At 42.8% G+C, this 20,990-nt stretch overlaps 1 protein-coding gene across 23 annotated transcripts in view; it reads right to left on the bottom strand.

Moving 5' to 3' along the window:
• Positions 1–1,767: 1,767 nt before the first annotated feature.
• The window catches only part of LOC118504145 (arrestin red cell), a 51,096-nt gene continuing 31,873 nt past the window's right edge, over positions 1,768–20,990 (bottom strand). For 9 of the 23 annotated variants that reach the window (XM_036038258.1, XM_036038245.1, XM_036038244.1 and 6 more), the window contains 10 exons: positions 19,686–20,002; positions 19,299–19,390; positions 18,876–19,018; positions 12,952–13,311; positions 12,701–12,858; positions 6,130–6,273; positions 5,081–5,110; positions 4,561–4,647; positions 4,265–4,474; positions 1,768–3,623 (listed from right to left, as the gene is read on the bottom strand). In XM_036038258.1, coding sequence (XP_035894151.1) covers positions 3,542–3,623; positions 4,265–4,474; positions 4,561–4,647; positions 5,081–5,110; positions 6,130–6,273; positions 12,701–12,858; positions 12,952–13,311; positions 18,876–19,018; positions 19,299–19,390; positions 19,686–19,780 — 1,401 coding nt within the window. In that variant the 5' untranslated portion in view covers positions 19,781–20,002 and the 3' untranslated portion in view covers positions 1,768–3,541. Of the gene's footprint in view, positions 3,624–4,264; positions 4,475–4,560; positions 4,648–5,080; positions 5,111–6,129; positions 6,274–9,686; positions 9,828–12,700; positions 12,859–12,951; positions 13,312–18,875; positions 19,019–19,298; positions 19,391–19,685; positions 20,003–20,990 lie in introns of all 23 variants that reach the window. The other 14 variants (XM_036038246.1, XM_036038247.1, XM_036038254.1 and 11 more) reach the window with 5 other exon arrangements.

Below are 20,990 nucleotides of genomic sequence, written 5' to 3'. Positions count from 1 at the left end.
AAGTATTGTCATTCGGTTAAAAATGCAAAAAGGTACACAATTTGTTAATTCTGTGGATTTAGTTTTTTGTTCTCTCCCATGATCGCTTCGTATTTTGGTGATTTGCTAGAAAATTGTACTGACGCATATTGTTCAACACCCATTTCTCCATGAACCTGGTGGGATGTTGCTCTTAACATTCCCATCCTGCCACCAGTTCTTCCTGCAGCAAGATTCTATACTTTCATCAAATAAAAAGGAACAGGATAATCGGCAGCGCGCAGTACTAACTTAACAGTACTGCTCTCATCATGCACAGCTTCAGGGTATAAGATTAAAAAAGAACGACCGGTAGGCTGAATTCACTTATTCAAATTCAGCAAAAAAAAGGCTCCTGGTACTTTTCTCCTCGTTCCAACTCTTTACACCATCGAAACAGCATCGATTGTATAGCAACTGCCGGGAACGAGATATACATTTGGTTTTTTAGTAGGTAATCTACACATAACGCCACTTGAACCCAGTTCCCTCTCTCCCACCTTGATGGGGGAAAAATTACAAACCCATCAAACACTGACAGTGAACATTTAAACTGTATTCCGTAGATATTGGCGTGTGTGCGTGCTGGCTTGTTTTTACTCTTCACCTCTTCCTGTTCGGATACCCATCGATGCAAGGATACACCAACATGACACGATTGTGTGTTTGTGTGTGTGCGTGTGTGTAAATTACATTTAAAACATTTTGCTCTTGGACACATTGTTAAGTGCTGTGCCGTACCACCGCTACTACCCTGTGACGCACATTGACAAGCGCAACCACCAAGACCCGGGGAAAAGACAACGAAAGAACTAACAAAAACACAAAAACACACACACCATTGCGCTATTAAAATAATGTTTATCCTATACATCTAAAGACCAAAGGACACATCAAGGCGCACGCACGCACTTTTACTGTTAAATCATGTTCCTCATCGTGCTCGCCGTCCACTTAATGCCACTTAGAAATTGTCGTTCCACCCACGTGGTACGGGGGAAATTGTACAATGCGTTGATCACATGCCGGATTTGCCGTTAAACATTATGTATGGTGTGACGGTGAGTGTATACAACTATAAACGATTAATTCTTACCGCACAAGTCTTCTCTTCTGGATTGGACAGCAATGTAGGCTACAGAGTTCACTTAATGCCAATCGTTTCGATCAGTCCAAGGCAAGCAGCAAAAAGGGTTTATAAAATCGATCACGTTGCAAAACGATAGAGAAAGAGAGAGAGAGTGCGGTCACTCTTCTTGATGTGTGCATCCGACACGTTCGTTCATTTCCCAATTATTGGATAGAAGGAGAAAATCCTTCTCGATGCTATTGAACAACCGTGGGAACGGAATAAATAAATGAAAAAACAACATCACTTAACCAAAGCCCGACGAATGCCAAAAAACAAAGAAATAGCATTTGGAATGAATTATCTTATTTAACATTTCGCTACAAGGTACGAGGATGTTTACTTTCGTAGAAGGAAATCCTTTTTTTTCTCTCTTACAGGGATTCTCAGGCCAGTAGAACAGAAGGGTGAGAAGGGTTAACGAGGTTGAACTGCATATTCGATGTCGGATAAGCCGTTTATGATGTTGGCATATGGTTTTACAATGTTGGCCTGTATTAAAAAACCCCCTCGAACACAAATGAGCTAGACCGTGCTGACACGATCACACGAGCAGAAGTGTACCGAACAGAGGACACACGGGGGATGCGTCGCGTGTGGATTTGCTTACACAGTGAAGCTATACTACATTGTTTCTCTTTTCATTTTCCAACACAATGGAGCCGTCGGCCTTTATCATACACGTGGGTGCGGTTTCTTTTTTTTACCGGGGCTTACTTAGGGGGGTGTGGTTGTTTATTTCGTAGTCCACATCTCGCTTACATCCACAAGTTCTACCTAGCTTGATTTTCCAATAAATACTTGCTCTCTGTTTCGGTTGTGCGTTTAGTGACTACCACGAACTACAGATATATCGGGTTGCAGCAATTCTATCTTAAAATAAAGTTATACGCTCTGACACGGTTATGTGCTATGCTCGAAACCATCCACTAAACGGGGGTTAAACTAAGCATGTGAGCCGAGCAGAAATGAAATGTAACATAAAATGAAAGAAGAAAAAAAAACAACAACGTTGCATGTATATATATTATTGTATATAGATTCTGTTTCTGACCCTGTTTCTCGTGCGGGGGTTTGTGCGCAACAGTGCTAGATATATCGAAAACATGCCATAAAAAAGAAAAAAAAAAGAGTTCTCTTTTTTGCTACAATTTTATATTGCAATTCGAGAAACTGTTCTTAATTAGTTTCGCTTTTTTTCTGTGCCAACCCCACAATTCCTAGCAAAAAATAAAATAAGCACACGCCCACAAACAACTTGTTAATGACTATTTGCGCGGTTTACTATAGGCGCGTGTTGTGCTTATGCTTTAGTACTTCTGCTCCACATCACCACAATAAATGCAAACGAGGGGCTTGCTGTTGCACACTATACTTCAACAACAGTTACACATTGTTGCGTTACATCTACCGTACGTTACAGAATAGTACAAATGCTTCACCTCCTTTAGCTTCTGGAGGAGGAGTGTTGTTAGATAAAATAATATATGTATAGTCGACGGCATTACTTCGCAAACATTGCTTCAGAAGTAAACGGTTCGAATTTGTGTAATGTTTTGAGAGAATTAGAATTATAGGAAAACCCTAATTGCTCGACTGGTTGCTTCCGTTACGCGTGTTTCGTTAGGAAAGAAGGGAAACCAAAGTTTTTGAACAGTAGCAGCATGGCGGCAGTTGAAGTGCTTTCTACATAATTGCTCTCTATATAACTTGCGATGCTCTGATTGCCTCCAGGAACGGTTAACTATTTCACCCTTTCACCACCGGAAGATAATATTCTATGGATGGGTACCGCTTGTCTGTACGCGAAACTGGTAAGAGGAACGGGGACGATTGAATAGACCGAAGAACGTTGACCGACGAGACGAGCGGACGCCCGTTTGTTTCAATGGAAACTTGGAAACGAGTGGATTTATCTAGCCATCGAATAGTAGGTAGGTAGGTATCGGTAGGTTCTGCTGCAGAAAACCAATACGACGAAGACGACGACGACGAGTTGGTCCTTACGTTATATAGTGACATTATTTCTTTGTTATATGATTTTTTTTCTACCTCCCTCACCATTCTGCATTGCATTGCTGTTATCTAGGAGAGTTTTTTTGTTGTTGTTGAGGAAGAGCTAGACAATCGTTTGAAAACATCAAATATATGGATACTTTGGCGTAGCTTAACTTATCTGTTGGTCGGTGTGTTTTTTTTCTGTTTTACTTTCCCGTTTCGCTAAGATTTGCTAACCAACATGTTTGTGCCTTGCCCAAAACGGCTCGTCCGTGCTCGACTGACACTGCCGGCTGGCACGTTGATAGCGCTTTTTCTTTGCTGGAACACCACAGAATGCAGGGCACCGGCCATACCCGTCCGCTACTAATTTTGTTTTTTTTTCCGACGATAGCCTTAAGCTTCCGTTTCAGCGCCTTTTAAGCGTAACCGCGCGAAATCCTCAAATATAATATCATCGTCCGGACAGTTGTCGTCGCTAAAAAGTTAAATGAAAGAGAAGGAAATCATTATTATTTAGAGCGTTCGAAAGGGAAATTCCTTAAAATATAATATTGATTTATATTTATTACGATTTCCTAATAGCAATACAGCCTGACGGTCCTTATTTATTGCAGGGTTTCTCAGGCCAGTTCAACATGGAACTGGAACTGGCCTGAGAAACCCTGTAAGGACTAATAATTTTTTTTTCCTGATAATACTGATTTAAAGAAGCCTAAACAAAGTAATAGAATTCATACACAAGCTCGCTATACGCTACCAAAGGCTCATCGGTGCCTCCGCATTGCCATCATAACGTGGGTAATGCCACCGGTAAAAAAAAAGGTCAACCCATAAGGTATTCCCAAACCTACCAACACAAGTACCCTTAAGGGAATGTACTATCTTTCTGTCGTTTGAATTTTCGGGTGTCCAACAAATGATCACTTGAAACCCTTGTCTACAACTTAACGACGTTGACTGGATGTACCGAGTTAATAAAGTTGTAAGCAAGCAACAGCCAACACATTCAACACAATTTAACTTTCTGCAACAACAACGTGTGTGAATATACTTTAAATTAATAATCCCCCTTATTTAATGCGCTGTTTGGCTTTTTTCTCCAGCACGTTCGCTTACCCGTCTAGCTGGATCAGATTTGGACCATCCTCTTTGGAGGCATGTGCGTCACCATTGTTACTGTTGGAGCCCATATCGTGACCGGCCTGGTACGAGTGTTTACGATCGGCACTGTTCACTGTTCGGCCGGGTGATCGGTCTCCTATCACGGGTTCATCGTCATCCGGCTTCGGGTGCATGAGTATGAACGGCAACTCTGCCACTAAATCTCTGCAAAAGTAAAAAAAGTACAAGAAAAGCGAGAGAGACTTTGAGTATTCACACCACAGGAATAGATTTAAAACGACAATAATTACCCGCCAAGAGGAGTGATGCAAAGTTTAACCTTTACTTTATACTGCACTATAATGCCCAGGTTTTCTCGTTGTGAAGGATCAGCAATTCTGCAGCGACCGAAGTGTACGTTCGTTTAAGGGATATAAACAAAGAAGGTATTATTAAAGAAAAACGGCATCTCATTTCATATAATTCCGCTAAAATAATGGAAAAAGTTAAAAGAAATAGTTTAAGCAAAAAACTTAACAACTCAAACAGAAAAATAAACGAGCAAACTCAATGAAAGTAAAAACAACTAATCTAACAATACGGGAGCGGCTAAATAGAATTGCTACAGCGAAAGCTAACAACATATAAACACTCTTCGCAAACACACAACCTGCATTTGTTAGTTTTGTGCATTTATGTGAAACCGAAAATCATTGTAGTTTTCAAATTTCAAACTATTCGAACAACTTAATCAAATTAAGAAATCGATTTTCTTGTAACTTTTAACTAACTGATTGATTGAATAATCAATATACAATTATCATTTCTAACCTATATTTTCCATCCACCAGTGTGCGAGACCTGCGAATAGTTCAAACATTATTAGAAGTAGGAAAGCGGTGCAATACAGTGGAATGGAAAGATTAGGCGAGGTGAGATAAGAAGTACAAGCAGGTGAAAACTTTGGGTGCTTTAGGATTAGGATAAAATGTACATGTAAACAAGAAATCTAGCTAATTTACACTGAAATTAACATGCATAAAATATACGGAAAACAAAACCGGAAACACACAACAAAAAACATAAAACAGAATGATGTGAAGTTACATATAAAATATTGTAAAAGTTAAAGAACCACGAAAATTTACAAACTAATTTTCAAGGAACGTTATGATATGATGTAATAAATATGGCGTAGTGATACGAAAAATAAATACAAATGTATATTCTAACTGATTTAAACAAATAAAACTCACTTTATGCGAATTTAAATACATCAAATATACTTTAACATTGAACAAATAAAAAACGCAAAACGGAAACGTAACAAAAGAATAAAAAATGCAAAAGAAAGACAAAACAAAGGAATAAAAAACTGTGCTAAACAAAAACAAACACACCAGCAATAATTCAATCACACTGTAAACTGATTGAATGCCCAAGATGGTACTCGGTATAAAATATTTCAAAAAACAATAAAACAGAACAAAAGAACACAAAGAAATTGAAGCAACAGACCTTTCAATTGTGTGCTTTTTTTATAAAAAAAACAACAGTGCAACGAAGAAGACAAAACACAGCACAGAAAGTAATGAAAACGAACGCATCTTTCACCTAAGCGGGAAAGCGCAGCATGGATGTGGTACAGCAAAAAAAGACTTTCCGATGTACCAACCCAAGTGACAAAAGTAAAATAAAAAAGAAAAGAGCAAACAAAAGAAAACAGAAAACAGCACATGAGACGAGACTGAGGTACGAACACGAGGGCATGAGCGAAGGCATTGGGCCACCAGGATAGGGCGGTGGGAAGAAAGGGAAGCAAGTAGAAAGGGAAAAGAAAGATGGATACGAGGTGGAGAAAGATGTATCAACAAACTTACAGCGTGCTCGAGGCCAGATTGGTGTCCTCGTGCTTCAGCTGCCCGTCAAGTGCCAGGCCCCACTTGTCTTTATTATTGGCCAGCAATGGTGTCAGCGTAAACACTTTCGAAAGCGTGAATCCGGGAGCGACCTGACATCCGTCTCTGGTGTTGTGATGGTGATGATGGCGGCGATTGGTGGAAAACGGGGTGGCGGAGGGGGGTGGTGGGACGGAGAAGAGGAGGGCGTCAGACGTTGAAACAATGGATCGATGGAAGGATGGCGCGTAACGGGTGGCGCGTGATACAGGATTTGAAGGTTGCGAGGCGGCATGCCACGACCCGACCGGGTAGCAACAGGAAGCAACAGACGCGATTAAATAAAAAAAAGCGGACAGATTCGCACATGATACACACGCACACATTTGAATATGTGTTGCAAACGGATCGTGTTCCAATAACATCGTTTGTGCGTAGTTCGTCCAAGGGCGCATCCATTAATGTTATCGCACGAGGAGTTGAATTGAAAGGTGAATGTTATTGTTTCACGAAAGCAAAACGAGGAGCGCATCACATTTCGTTCGCAGCATGAAAAGAAAACAAATGGTTGAGACCGAGAGGCAGAGGGAAGAGAAAGAAAGAGAGAAGAAAAGAGAAGAAGGGGGTAAAAGTAGATACAATTAGTTTTCAAACGGGTTTGTTCCTGTTTTTCGTGGAATGGGAATACGGTTCCGTTGTATTGTTTGCCGGCTAAGACCAGGTGTGCACCATCCATTTTCTGCTGTGTATTTTCCACTATACCATTTGCATATAACGACGATCAATGCAAATCCAGTCGGTATCGTTTGACATTAATCAATTTATACCGGGAATTTCTGGTTTACATATCACTTTACGTGTGTTCAAAAAAAGGTTAAGTCTGTAAAATTAAACAATGAATCATCAACTCACTTTTAATTACATGGAATACGATCCATACAATGGAACTTTTGAAACACACTCAGGAGAATGTTGTAATTGGATGGTTCCATATGACATGTCGGCTGTAGAACTTAACTTTGCTATCATATCTGAAGAGGTTTTTGCGACAGTGGTAATTGAAAATAACATTTCCGATTAATTTTTCCCTTAAACCGATTCCATTGTGAATGTAAACAAACGATCCGATCCGTGCTTTTACATTATCAACTGAAAACCCCTGTATCTTCAATTACATCGGTAATGTTTAAATTTGGCATACTTTTCCTACGTATTTGCACGAACACCGTACGCAAACAACTCGACAGGTTAATGTGTACGCGAAAAAAAAAAACAATGCATATATCTATTACATGGAGGCGCCTGGTGCCTCACGGTACTGCGGTACACCACCGATGAATGTTTATCACACCGACCGCTTTCATCCCACCGGCACAAATGTCGGCACAAACGGAGCCGTAAAGAACCCGAACTCGCTCTCTCATGATTGTCCCGACGGACCCGCGACCGTATTATTATCGCCTTCATCAACAACCAGCAGACTGGCGACGGGAATGCGAACCCAAAATCAAATACACACACACACACGCGCTAAAAACAAAATGAATTCGTTTCCCGCACGCGCAACCACTTCTTCGGCTACACCGGATCCGGATCGGAAGTTTGATGGAACGTGTGGTGTGGTCCGATTTCCATCGATTTCCTGCCACGAGAACAACCAGGCGGGGGAGGCCAGCGTGCGGATGCCTGTTAAGGGTGAGTTGGTTAAAAGCATCGAATGCTCGACGGAAACGAAAGCTAATCACTTGCGGCACGCACGTAGACAAGTCTCAAGACGTGGCGCGGTGTGCGCTTCGACATGCCTACATCGTAGTCGGTTTTCGTAGGCTAAACGTTGCCTACATTGTACTTGATTTGCTTTTCGGAGGTCAGCATTGTTAGGCTCGATAGTGCGAATGAGGTGTGTCAGTGTGTGAGGGTGAGGCTGCTCCTATTGGGGATGAGATCATTGGTTCACTTACATCTAGTTGCTGTTCGTTCTACCCTTGGTACAAGCTTGGATAAGGAAAGCTGACACGAATTAGCTTCTGCGGCACGTGTACTGCATTCATACTATAATATGGACACTCTGGGCGAGAGCAGAATATCTTGCGGGTGCGCCACACGAACAATCATCTGCCGATTCGAATCCGATTATGGTCGTTCCAACCGATATGAATGAGAGCGTAGCGTATCGGAGCGAATCTCGAGTACGAAAAGTGTATTTTGCCAACTACGAGTATAGCAATGCCGTTCCTGGCATTGACTTACAACTATCGTTTCCAGGAAAAACCGTTTCTGGTGAGATAGTACTTAAATAATTGAAACATGCCAAATTCTGAAGCATCTCGACCTCGCACACAACCACACACACACCTTCACTGTATCATGAGAATGTTGAAAACTTCATAAACCGTAACCCACTCGGGAGTGAGGCCATATCGTGGGTTTATCGCGAAGGATGACACTTTCTGCGTATGTTGGGCACATGGGCTGAACCTGATCACACACACACACGTTTGCTGACACTAGTGCCGCGAGTTGATTGCTAATGAGAGCAAGGACGTTTTACTGCTGTTTTACAAATAAATATAAACATGATGAAAGATAGACGCACAGTATCATGTAGTCGAAAATGGTCTCTTTCGCAGAATTGTCTTAAAAATACCAAAAAATAAAAATTAAATACATTACAATACGATGCTATGGCCATTAACATCCGCTAGGTGATTTCGTTAAAACGAACTGTTCTTTACGTGCACAAAATTAAAGTTGTCATTCACTTCCCACGAGCATTTATCGCAATTAGCACACGGCTTCTGTTGCAAACCACCACCAAAATGATTTCTAATAGCAGCTTACTGCCACTGTGAGGTACTACAATCATACACGACCGAGCAAGGAAGATTGTTCCTAGTGCGTTCCTCTACCACTATCAGGTTTGAATTACCACAACTTCAATGCATTTAATGTAACGACGAGCAGCATTTATTAGCATCTAACTCTAACCAGGATCGTGATCATGAAGTCAAGGATGTTTAGGTGGAGCATAGCAGTCACCATTATTGACCCGTGATGTTGATATACATTCTGGAAATGCTGTTATTCATGAACAATGCAAGTACATTAAAGTTACAGGTTGGAAGGAGAAACCAAAAACCCCGACATCGAGCATAGCGAAACACACCTGAACCGCCGTTGAAAGAAGATTCTATGTATGAATTTGAGCCAAAGGTTGGGTTCGAGTGTTATGTAGATTAGAAACGGGATATGTATATATGTGTCTGTGTGTATGTGCGTGTTTGTGTATGGGTGTTACTACACTAGCTCTAATGTGTGAAAAGGAGGTAACCAAGAATTTCCATTTGCAGCACACGCAAACATGGCGGATAGGAGGGCGCGTGTGGGTACTCTATCCAGTTTAGAAAAGACACTTTCATTTTCGATTAAATTGTACACTGTTCTGAGCTCCACCACTACCGAAAAACAAAAAACCATTTCTCCCTGTCACCGGTAGGTAGCACACACACACAGACAATATGGTGCGCCATTTCGCTTACATCGTGCTGGACGCGAGATTTGTATCCTCGTGCTTCAGTTGGCCATCCAGGGCAAGGCCGCGTTTATGTTTGTTGTGCTTAAGCAGCGGTTTAATGGTGAACACTTTGGATAGGGTAAAGCCGGGACCGACGGAGTATTCTCTGTGTGTAGTCGAATGGAATGAAGATAGATTAGATAGGTTTTGTGCGATATGGAAAACGCGCCGTGCGATGACCAGAAGCTTGAAAAGCTGTAAAACGTACAGTCCTTGTAGTGGCAGACCCGAGGACGACGGGGACTAATATAAATAAATCGACACTTCAAACACCTTCGAATTGTCTTGCTTCTTGCCTTTCTGATCGTCCATTGGCTATTTTGCTTTCGCCCGATAACATTCTAATCGATGAGCAGTATAGCAGAACCTGCTATACTACTAGCCTTCCGAGTGGATTTTCTTCATTGTGCCATATAATTGCTGAAGCGGTACAACGCCGTCCGATTGGAAGAAACCATTTTACCCGCCACTAGAATGTGTATGTGTGACCTCGAAATGCGGAATGGAAACGATTTTCGATAAAGTTTGCGTTGACCCCGACATTGTTCGGAGACCATAGCTGTTGTGGTTGGGAGGGGGGTTTTCTCGCCCTACCTGTGCAGGCACCTTCGTCAAGGCGAGCGAACGAAGGCAAACGGGGAAAAAGCTATCAACCTGCCAACGAGCAGCGCGTTTGCCATCGACGAAACTCCACCGATGACCAAGCCCCTGGCGCGTGGCCGGCAGAATAATGGCTGCTGCTTCTTCTACGGTTTCTACGATGCCGGTTATCGATTTTCCGGCAAGCACACGGTAGTCTGTCTGATTTTCCCAGGTCAAGCGCACTGGGCCGCAGTACGTTTAGGAAGCGGTAAGGTTTAATTGAAAAATTTAATTGATAATTGTTTTCGGTCCCGGGAAAATTACACTCGCAAACACTGCCGGAACAGTAAGGTGCTGTGTTAATGGTGTATTTCCTAACCATGATGTCCAGGGTCGCAGAGAAGTGATGGGCAAAATGGTGGTTTGGTCCGGAATCGACGCTGGAGCGCGCCGAATTTTGCGGAATCGAATCCGAAGAGCAGATCCGGGATCAATTGCGGAACCGATTGCCGGAACCGGATCCGGAACCAAATTCGGAATCAGATCTGGATCCGATTCCGGATCCTAATCCTGATTTGGATCCGAACTAGGTTCTGGACTTTGTTTACGGATTTGGTTCCGTACTTGATTCCGGAACTGATTTCTATATTTACTCCGGAACGGTATTCCAACATTCCGACAACGGAATCGTAACCAGGTAGTTCCGTTACCGAGCGCCCATCACTATCGCAGAGTGATACCCGGACCGGAAAAGGATATCTAATCAGAAAGTACGTAAACTTCTCAGAAATTCGTTCCCTTCTGTTTTAGAACCGTGTGCACACACGCAACGTTCGTGGTGTAACTAAAGTAATTAAACAAATTTGTGTAGAATAAGTATCTCATTTACCGCTTCGATGAATGCGCACGTCAAAACGCTGTTGCCGCCTAACATCAATCACTCACCTGGGTTCTGATTTTAAGTATTACAGCCCCACATACAGAGCTACTTTTAGTATCGCTTCTTCCGGGAAGGTAACATCATCAACTTTAAAAGGCTCTCTCTCTAAACGTCAATGCCAATTTTCGCGAACCCTTATCAGTAAACGTTGCACGATGTCAGTAGCTAGTCACAAGGAACAAATGGTGCGAAATATTACCGTCCAATCTGGCAAAATATCATACAACGTGACAAGAAGCAATCCTTTACGGCCATTATTAAAAGAGCTCACGATTCTATATCGTTGTGCGTGTCCCTTTTTGGAAAAAACGCTTCTTTTCGTAATATTCGCACCCATTTTTCTTCAGTATTCCGCACTGTGACCCTTAACCGTACAAATCTCAGTACGTAACGGCATGCAATCGCAAAAAATAAACTATTTCCTGAAACATTCCGCTTATTATCGCGTTGTGTTTAAGAGTAGCACTGGACCGAGTGCATGGTTTCGGGCAATAGCGTTACAACATACCGTGCGAACGGCGGTGTGGCAGTAGTAGCAGCGTCAACGCATCGTTAGCTCCGAGTAGGAAAATCCCGATTGCGCTCTACCGTCATACCGCTCCGTGTCACGTCACACATGAAGCAGCACACATAAACTATCCGCCGCACAAACGCTTGAGAACGCGGGGGACAGATTCGCACGTTAAGTCACTTTCGACTGCCTGTGACTGCTGCTCTCACGTTACACGCTCCATGACATCCTTTTGCATTAGGTCCTTCACAGTCTTGAAGAGCCACCCGTAATCCATCCCACATTCCCACCCACTTTCCGGGTTCCGGGTGGCGCGACTCAGCCTTTTGCTTTATGCATCGCTCTTTATGGGTCCCTTCAGACGCTACAGTAGCGCTTTTATGCTACACCGGGTCGTGAAGCAGCAGCACCAACCATTTCCATTTTTCATTTCCGTTGCATACGAAACCGGGAGCCTTAAAGGAAAGGGGAAACAACAAAAAAATCTTCCTCCCACATACACTCACACACATTCCTCTCTCTCTCTTTCGTACATAGTCAATCCTTCAATTAAACCTGAGTGCTCTTCTGCGTTCGGGATGTTTAAGTAACGTCATAACGGCAACGGCAAACGGGGATTGAAAGTTTTCTCAGCCATCGGGCACCAACACACACATGTGATTACTCCTCTCCGTCCATCGCACTTTGTCGAGAAATGCGAAAAACGGTAAAGAAAGTTGTTGCTTCCGACCGTAACCCAGCAGCTGCGGTCAGCGGTAAGCCATGATGGGTGAAAACAGTCAGCCACGAAAAAGCACACCATCTCTTCACGTGCAATTTCTTCTGTTCTTTTCAGGAAGAAAATGAGCTACGACTGCAGCAACACAGGATGGCACACCAGGTCGGTCGTCGATAGATTGTGCAAATTTTGCCACACGAAATCAGATCGGTGCAACGATTTACTTACTCGGATTCCACCTCCGCTACCGTGCACTTGTACTGCGCCGTCGAGAAGAGACAGATGTCGGCAAACTGCCGGACCGACACTTTGATTTTTTTCACTGTTTTACTTGAATTATTCGCTATATGTACATTCACCGACAAGCTTTCGCCGTGGTGGTAAAGCTGAAACGATAGGTAACGGAAAGAAAATCAAAAGCGACGTGAGATAGATGAAAATGAGCTCCACACCAAACAGACCGCGCACGGTGTGCTTACCTCCTTATCCAGACTTGCCTCTAGGTGAATTTTATTTGGTTTCAGTATGTACTCTTTGCTAACCTCGATCGAGGGCTGCTCGCCAAGCTTCGAGGGTGCGTACATGATTTTCCTTATCGCTAACCGTACCGAGTTCCGTTTGTGCGGTTTGTCCTCCTGCGACTCGCCGACGAAGGCCTTGAGCTCGTAGTCCACGCCGCACGGTTTGCCGGTATCGCCCGGTGCCGGCTGCAGCGACACGGATGCCGGACAGTGTGGCGGCACCTCGAAGTAGAAGGGATAGGCGTTCGCGCCCAGCTTCCGAATCAGACGTTCCTGCAGGCGGGTGAGCGGTCGGTCCGTTTCCAGCGGTGGATAAATCTGGTCAAAGAGAATAAAGAACATCATGCTTTAAAGTAACATCATCCACAGCGTTACGGTTGGCACTCCGAGAAGCACACAAAAAAGAAAAAACAGGAAAAACAAGAAAACTCGTAAGAGAGAAACGAAATAATTTATTTTCAATTACGGCCCCGGTGAAAACATGGCTTGCCGGTCCTGTCTGCCGGCGGCAAGGTCTACACCGCAATATCACTGCAGATTGCAGCAACAACTACAGCAGCCTGTTAGTAAATTGTGAAAAGGAACGTTAACACACACACAATGGATACTTCACTTAACCTTCTTTGTTCAAGCAAAACTACAATAGCTTCTTTAGCGTTATTTCAATCTTGGTTGGTTTGCTATTTGCCTACGGATGTCGTCACGGTGGACCACCACCACCACCGCCACATCACCGGGAATGTTTTCACGCGACGGATGAAAAGCGAGTAAATTAATTGGAAATTTTCACTGGCCTTCAGTACACAATTTGCGGAATGTTTTAGGAAATGGAACGACAAGAGATATTTGGATGACTATCGTCTGTTTAACCTTTAGTACAAAAAAAGCCATTGCTTTACAGGGTTTCTCAGGACAGTTCAACATCCCCGTTTTCCCGTGTTGAGAAGGGTTAACGATTCGGCTAAAGGGGTATCTTTTCAGACTTTTTACTATAATTATTTATTTATTTACTATTTATAATTAACATAAATGGTAAAAGACTCGTGAAGACCCCCCCCCCCCCCCCCCTAGAATCTTTTGTGTACAGCACTGTGGTCTGTCATTTTTATTGCACAGTGGGATTTTTGTATGGTCATAACTCGTTTCATATAAACATTGTGCATTGTTCCTTAATACTGTTACTGGACAGCGAGTAGAGCATAATATACATTGTAAGGAGTGATTTGAAATTTTATTATTCTTATTTTTCCTCCTTTTCTGAATATCTATGCTCGTTAACAAGTATCCATCGAACCAATGTTCCTTTATAGTCCAGGAACACCGTGTATTTTGTAAGCCTGATTGGTCACTTCTAGCGTGACCAAAAATTGTTGCGTAGCTCCTGTAAGCTAATATAAACGGTCATGATAGAGGGAGTGAGATTTAATCGAATGATAATCAATATTTCATTCGACTTTATTCTACCATTTTTGACCACACTGAAAGCACACTGTGAAGCTTTCGCAACGTGTACTGCGGATTGCATACATTTAGGCGTAAATCCTACAGTGCCTAACAATTTTTTTCAGAGGGGGCAACGTGCACTGTGTGGCTTCTCTAGTCTTTTACCACGTAAATTATTATTACATCATTTTTTCACATTTTTGACAATACGGCTTCAAGCCGTCATAATTAAAAATAAAAAATAAACTAATTTTTCGGTAAAAGACTCGAGAAGGCCCCCCCCCTTGAATCTTTTGTGTGCAGCACTGTGGTCTGTCATTTTTATCGCACAGTGGGATTTTTGTATGGTCATAACTCGTTTCATATAAACATTGTGCATTGTTCCTTAATACTGTTACTGGACAGCGAGTAGAACTTGATACAATACATTGTAACAAGTGGTTTGAGATTATGATATTCTTATGTTTCCTCCTTTGCTGAATATCAATGCAAGGTAACAAGTTTTCATCGAATTACTGTTCCGTTACCGTCCGAGAACGCCGTGCATGTTTTAGGCCCGATTGTTCACCCCTAGTGCGACTGAAAACTAGTACGAAGCCCCTGTAACCCAAAATGAATGGTAGGGTTAGCGGAGAGGGGATTTTAATCAAATAATAACAATATTTTATTCGACTTTCTTCAACCAATTTTGACCACACTGAAAGCACAGTGAAAGCTCACTTTGAAGCTCTCGCAACGTGTACTGCGGATTGCATACCTTTAGGCGTAAATCCTACAGCGCCTAACAAATTTTGTCAGGGGGGGGCCTTCTCGAGTCTTTTACCGCAAAAAGTGAGTGCCCGTGAGTGGGGGGAAGGCGCATCTATTCAGACTTTAGCCAACGATTCTATGTCTGATAAGCGTTTTATACTGTTGACATATAGTGTTACAATGCTGAACTGGCCTGAAGAACCCTGTAAATTGGGGTAAATCCTTTCAAGCGAATGAAATAGCATTTGCCATAATCCTTTCACGGTAGCGTTATTCCGACCTAACGACTACCGAATCATAAAAGTGTAACGTTAAAAAATACGAAACAATGCGAGCGCGACAGGCTTTACCGGGCGGATCTCGTAATGTCAGAAAAATAAGAACACGTATCAAATCGCCTCCTAACCTAAAATGGGTTCCCATTAAAATAATTCAACCGATATTTTGTTTTTCCAACCACCAGCTAACCCACAAGGCGCTAACAACACAGTAAAAGGTCAATCTCATTCTTTTTCCGTTTTCGTTTTGTAACATCCACCCAGAGCAATGAATAAATGGAATGGCGCAAAAGGGATCACACTGGCAAACAGAGAAACGAGAGCGGGAAAAAACCCCGAGAACACGTCATTATTGGTCATTTCTCGTTGTGCATAACGGCGACAGTTAACGGACGCGAGATGGTCCTCTGACCACGTACCATAAACGCACCCGCACCATGCTCAGCCATTTGCAGCAAGGTATCTAAGCTAAATCAGTTTATATTGCACGATATCTTCGTCATTGTGCTACCATTGCCGCACGCTGCTCCTTTTTACCCCTGCAGCGCAATGGCGAAGGTGGGACGACGACGATGGCGGTAGCTTTAATTTACCTTATTTTCGCAGAATAATTATCATTCGTCGACCGCCACTGCCGCCGATAGCTGCCGCAGGGTGGTACGTTTATGCGTGGCCGTCTGTGGTGGCAAAATTACATTACAATCAAAACAATGCCCGAGCGAATTGCGTAATTAAACCATCGAGCAATAGGGCAATTTTTTTCTTCTTCTTCAGGCAATCTATTCGGGTGTAGGAAGGTAATTGAATATCCTGCTCGCCCGGCCCGGGAACGATCGTTGGTAGAGTGTCGAGAGTTGGCTGGAATTGTCATACGCCCGTTTATTGAAGGCAAACGTAGCGTCATCCATTTCTTGGAGTAATAAGAGATAGCGATCGTTGAAAGTAATGATTACGATTTTGGGGTTATAATAAATAGGATAAACACAATTGGGTAAAAACTACAAAATTGCTAGGACATTACTCATTGTAATAGAGCACCATTTTCCCCATAAAGTGATGGTTTTCGGAGGACACATTTCCTCTGTGGGCGATGTCGCCGCAGTTTTCAAGGATGACATACTTAACATGGCTATATGGAGTTGCTAAACACTGTCAAAAAACTGGTTGAGGCCTTGTATAACAAAGTTAACTAAATTTTTTAAATCTTTTATTTACAGAGTCTTTTAATCTTTGAGACCTCATTCGCCTCTTTAAAGGTAACTAATGGTAGTCCCAATGCAAGGCAGAGCAAGATTCGGCCTCTTGCCAGCTGATTGCAAAATGTTTCAACGTCGCTATGCAAATCTCTCCTGACTGGTATGGAAAACTCCATTATATAATTGCAAAGTTCCACAATGGATCAAAAATATTCATCTTAGGTGATTCATCTTCTTCTTCTTTGGCCTAACGACCTCTTAGGTCATTCCTGCCAATTCGGGCTTTTTGTGACTTGATTTTACCCGTTGCAGAATAGTCGGCCCTGCGAGTATGTCTTGTGAAGAGATATAAAGAGAAATGCTTGACAGCATTTTACTTTCAAAAGGTCAAAAGATCACAAAAAAATATAAACCAGGTTTAGATTATAACAGACTCCATGGCTAAGACGTATAATGCCAATTTATAAACGAACCTTGCTAGAGATAGATTATTTGATGCGGTACCCAAAAAAAAACCCATCAGCTTTATCTTTCTAAACGATCATTTTTTCATGTACGTCCGTCTATTAACATCGTTACTGCGACACACTAAATCCGTCATGAATTATGAGCTAATACCAAACAACAGGTCAAGCGATACAGTCGGCAGCATCAGCACAAACAGCAGCAGAGTGTTTGATTTTTTGTCATAAAACGAAACGCACAAAAAACAGTCAATCATTGAACATTTATGTTGGTTTTGTCTGTACACGTGCCACAACTTTTGGTCGCAACGTGCGGTGGTACACACCACCACCCCATATGAATTGATCCCCATGACGAATGCGTGCAAGTGCTACGGGTAAAAGTGTTTGCATCGCTCGACATGCTTAAAACCACATAAACTCCCCAGCCGGCAAACGGTTTGTGGATCAACATCCATTAAGAATATCGCGGAATGTGTGTGTGTGACACACACATACACACATACACACATACACTTTCACCCGACGTAACCGCGTGCTGTGCGTTGTTCATCCCGCACATTTATTCTCGCCGTTGTTCATCGCTCTCTACACGACACAATGCCCGAACAGTGTCGGTTTGTGTGCACACACTACTAATGCTTTCGTTCCATTTTGCTAAAGAAACCATAAATTTTGATTATTTTCATGTACCATTTTTTCGCCTTCCGCACGGTTGCTTCGCGCAATGGAAAAGCACATAGCGCTGGCGGCTGTGACAATAGTTGGTACGTGTTGTTATTTATCATGCCCACCAGCTGTAGTGTAAATATAATTTAATAAAAAACTGAAAATGGGTAATGGCGCTTGGGATCAGCACTAGTGCTATATTACTTTACAACTATTCCACATCTCCTACCCATATCCGTGGTTGGTGATATGTATGAGCAAACAACACACATCCCATTAGCAAATAATTTTGAGAACCAACGAGAGAACAAAACGCAAAAAAACATCCATTTCAGTCTACCATCAAATTAATCTGCACTGGAAAACGTTACATTTTGTGCTTCGTAAGTAAGTGTTTTTCCTACCGAGCTCGGTTTTAGGGAAAAGCTATATCGTAAATCAAAATTACATCATTTGCGTTGATGTACACCGAACGTGCTTCCAGTGCGAACAAAAACAAAGAACCGCACAGAAGGCTTCCTTCTTCCACCGTGTTTACGGCCCGTACGTGATGGAGACGCCTGGTGCCGCTTGGCGGCAATGACACACGGCACACAGCGAACGGAGTAAGATTTATTTCATGGATTTTAAACTTGTTGTCGCTGAATGAGGACGGTCTCGTTCGTAGGAAGAGGTTGCTCCCGCTCTCGCAGGAATTAAATGCTACACATGTTTACTTGCTGTAAGTGCAAAAACATTGACTCGCTGTGATTTTTCCTTGCGGAATGAGTGTGCAAAAATAACGAGCTTACTTCCATTTTTAAACCCAAGACCACGCTCAATTCGAACAAACCTATTCTCGTTTTTCATCGCAAAAGAACATTGACCTACTGATTTCCATTTGTCTTGCCACATACTCAAGCAAAGCACTGAGGCGGAGTACTGGAATATCGAGAGATCGTTGCGAAACTTAATTTCATCAGACAACAACCCTATCCCGGGGTACACTTTCCGCCCGTCCAGTTCCGTCACTTCACACCTCTGCACGCTCCTCGTCGTTCGATTATTCAAGAGATTAAACGCGCGCACATGCCTATACCAACCTGTTCCGATGCGAGATAAAGGTCCTTTCTGAAGGTTAGTCCCAGCACGTCCAGATCCTCACGCCCATACCGGAAGGCGGCCAGTACGTGTCCAAAAACTTTTCTCTCCTTCACATAATCGGGATCTATCAGCACGACACCATCTGCACGTGCGAGGTGGTCGGGGAAGGTGAAGGATACAAGCAGCGTTGTTTATTGTTGATTTTGATGAAGACGGTCCAAGAGTGGTCGGTCGTATTAGTGGAAAAAAGAGAAAAAGAAAAGAATTGAAGCGGGATCCGTTAAAAGAGGACTTGTTGATTGCGCGGAACTTATTACCGAGGGGGGGGGGGGGGGGGGGGGGTAAGTTTCCCGGATCTCGGATAACTGTACGTACGAGACCACAGCTAGTTTGAACTTCTAGTTTCAATTGGAAAAGCTTACCTATCGGGTCCACATGCGTAATGTGGTCGACGAAGTCACGTTTTCCCAAATATACGGTGATTTTGCCATTTGATGAACTTTTCTTAAATACTCTAAAAATAAAAACAAGAAGATAGTAAAAACACTTGGATTAGTATCTAACTCATTATAAGTTTTCCCTAACAATTTATTTTAATGCTTCCTTAAATGTATATAAAGCAAAGAATTTTCATATTAATGATTAGCCATTTTTTTAACAACTGAACAAAAGTTAATTGTGGGGTCTTTAGTATTTATTTTTCTATCGACAAAGTTCAAATTAAAGCCAATTATTTGACCCAGTTTTCTTGCACCTTCTTTTTTAAGCTAGAATATCCCGTCTTTTTAGACACACACACACACACATACCTTGTTGCCTGCTTTTTAGAACTACCCTCGTCAACGTCAGGATCCGGAGACGGTGCGGGCGATCTGGGGGACGATCCTTGCAGATGGGTATTCATTTCGAACCGTTTCTAATTAGAGGCCACTGTGTAGCTTTTGGTCGAGTTTTAGCTTTTACAGACAGAATTTCCTTCCTTCCGTTTTTTTTTTTTCGTTTTGCCTGCCTGCCCTTCAAACACTTTTCACTTCCACTATTTTTACACCGCACCACCGCGTGTCGTCGTGTCAGCCAACTAAAAGCCGAACCTTGTTAGTTTTCCATGCGGCTCTCAACTGTTTTGCTAACCAACATCGCGCGAATGAAAACAGAAACACACACACACAACACCAGAGGTTAATTGGAATGTAAACATACACTAGACGCACGCACGGACCGCACACACACACATGCACAGAACATTGGCGGTAAGTGCCAAGTGAGTTGTCGGTACGGATTTCAGTTTGCACATTCACTACCCTTTTGTATCGCACATTGAAGTATTCCCACCCGATTGATTGAAAATATAAACGCTCCGGTGTGCGATATTCTGAGTATCTACTAAAGCTTATCATAAATAAAAGGTACAGGCAAGTAAAATCCAGTCGTACGTTCCTTATTCACAGCACGTTTCAAAACCCATCACACATAGAAACACAAACTGTACAATGCGCATGAGACAGCAGCAGGATGTGTCCCGTGAATTGGCCTGTCGTCGCATGCCAGAAGGAACAATGATTGTTTTACACTTCGCTGATTTCAACACTACGCAAACACCATTTACTCAAGCCGCTGTGTATGCACACGCGCCCAACACTAAACATTTTTACTCCCCGACCAACTCTTTCAACTTTGCCCGCGAGAAAACTGCTCACGATGATGCGCCTCCATAAATTCGCGCGCCCTAGTGGTGTGAAGTTGTTGCTCTCGTTTCGCTTCAAGATTTTGGCATAAATAACAAAGCGCCAACAGCAAACACACAAAACCGGCCGTTGAATAGAACCGTACTTTGCACCCTTCGAGCGGCAGACTGATTTTCTTTCCCTGTTTCGTAAGCTATCTCTCTATCGGCAAACCGGCAACAGCATCCCACCGCAGTAAAGCGTTGTATGTGCCACATAGTTAGAGCTACCGACACTGGTCCTACCCGGAAACGGACGGTTGTAGAAGTTGAAGAATGTTCTTGCTCACACTTCCACAGCAGCAAGGGTTTGGAACCACTTTAAATTCACACCAACCGGCTACTCTCGGTGGAAAGAAAATGTGAAGCAGTTTTTTTGGTTAAAACTATT

The sequence above is a fragment of the Anopheles stephensi genome, chromosome 2 (genome assembly GCF_013141755.1).
Source record: "Anopheles stephensi strain Indian chromosome 2, UCI_ANSTEP_V1.0, whole genome shotgun sequence".
NCBI lineage: Eukaryota > Metazoa > Arthropoda > Insecta > Diptera > Culicidae > Anopheles > Anopheles stephensi.
This window is presented reverse-complemented; position numbering and strand designations above follow the sequence as displayed.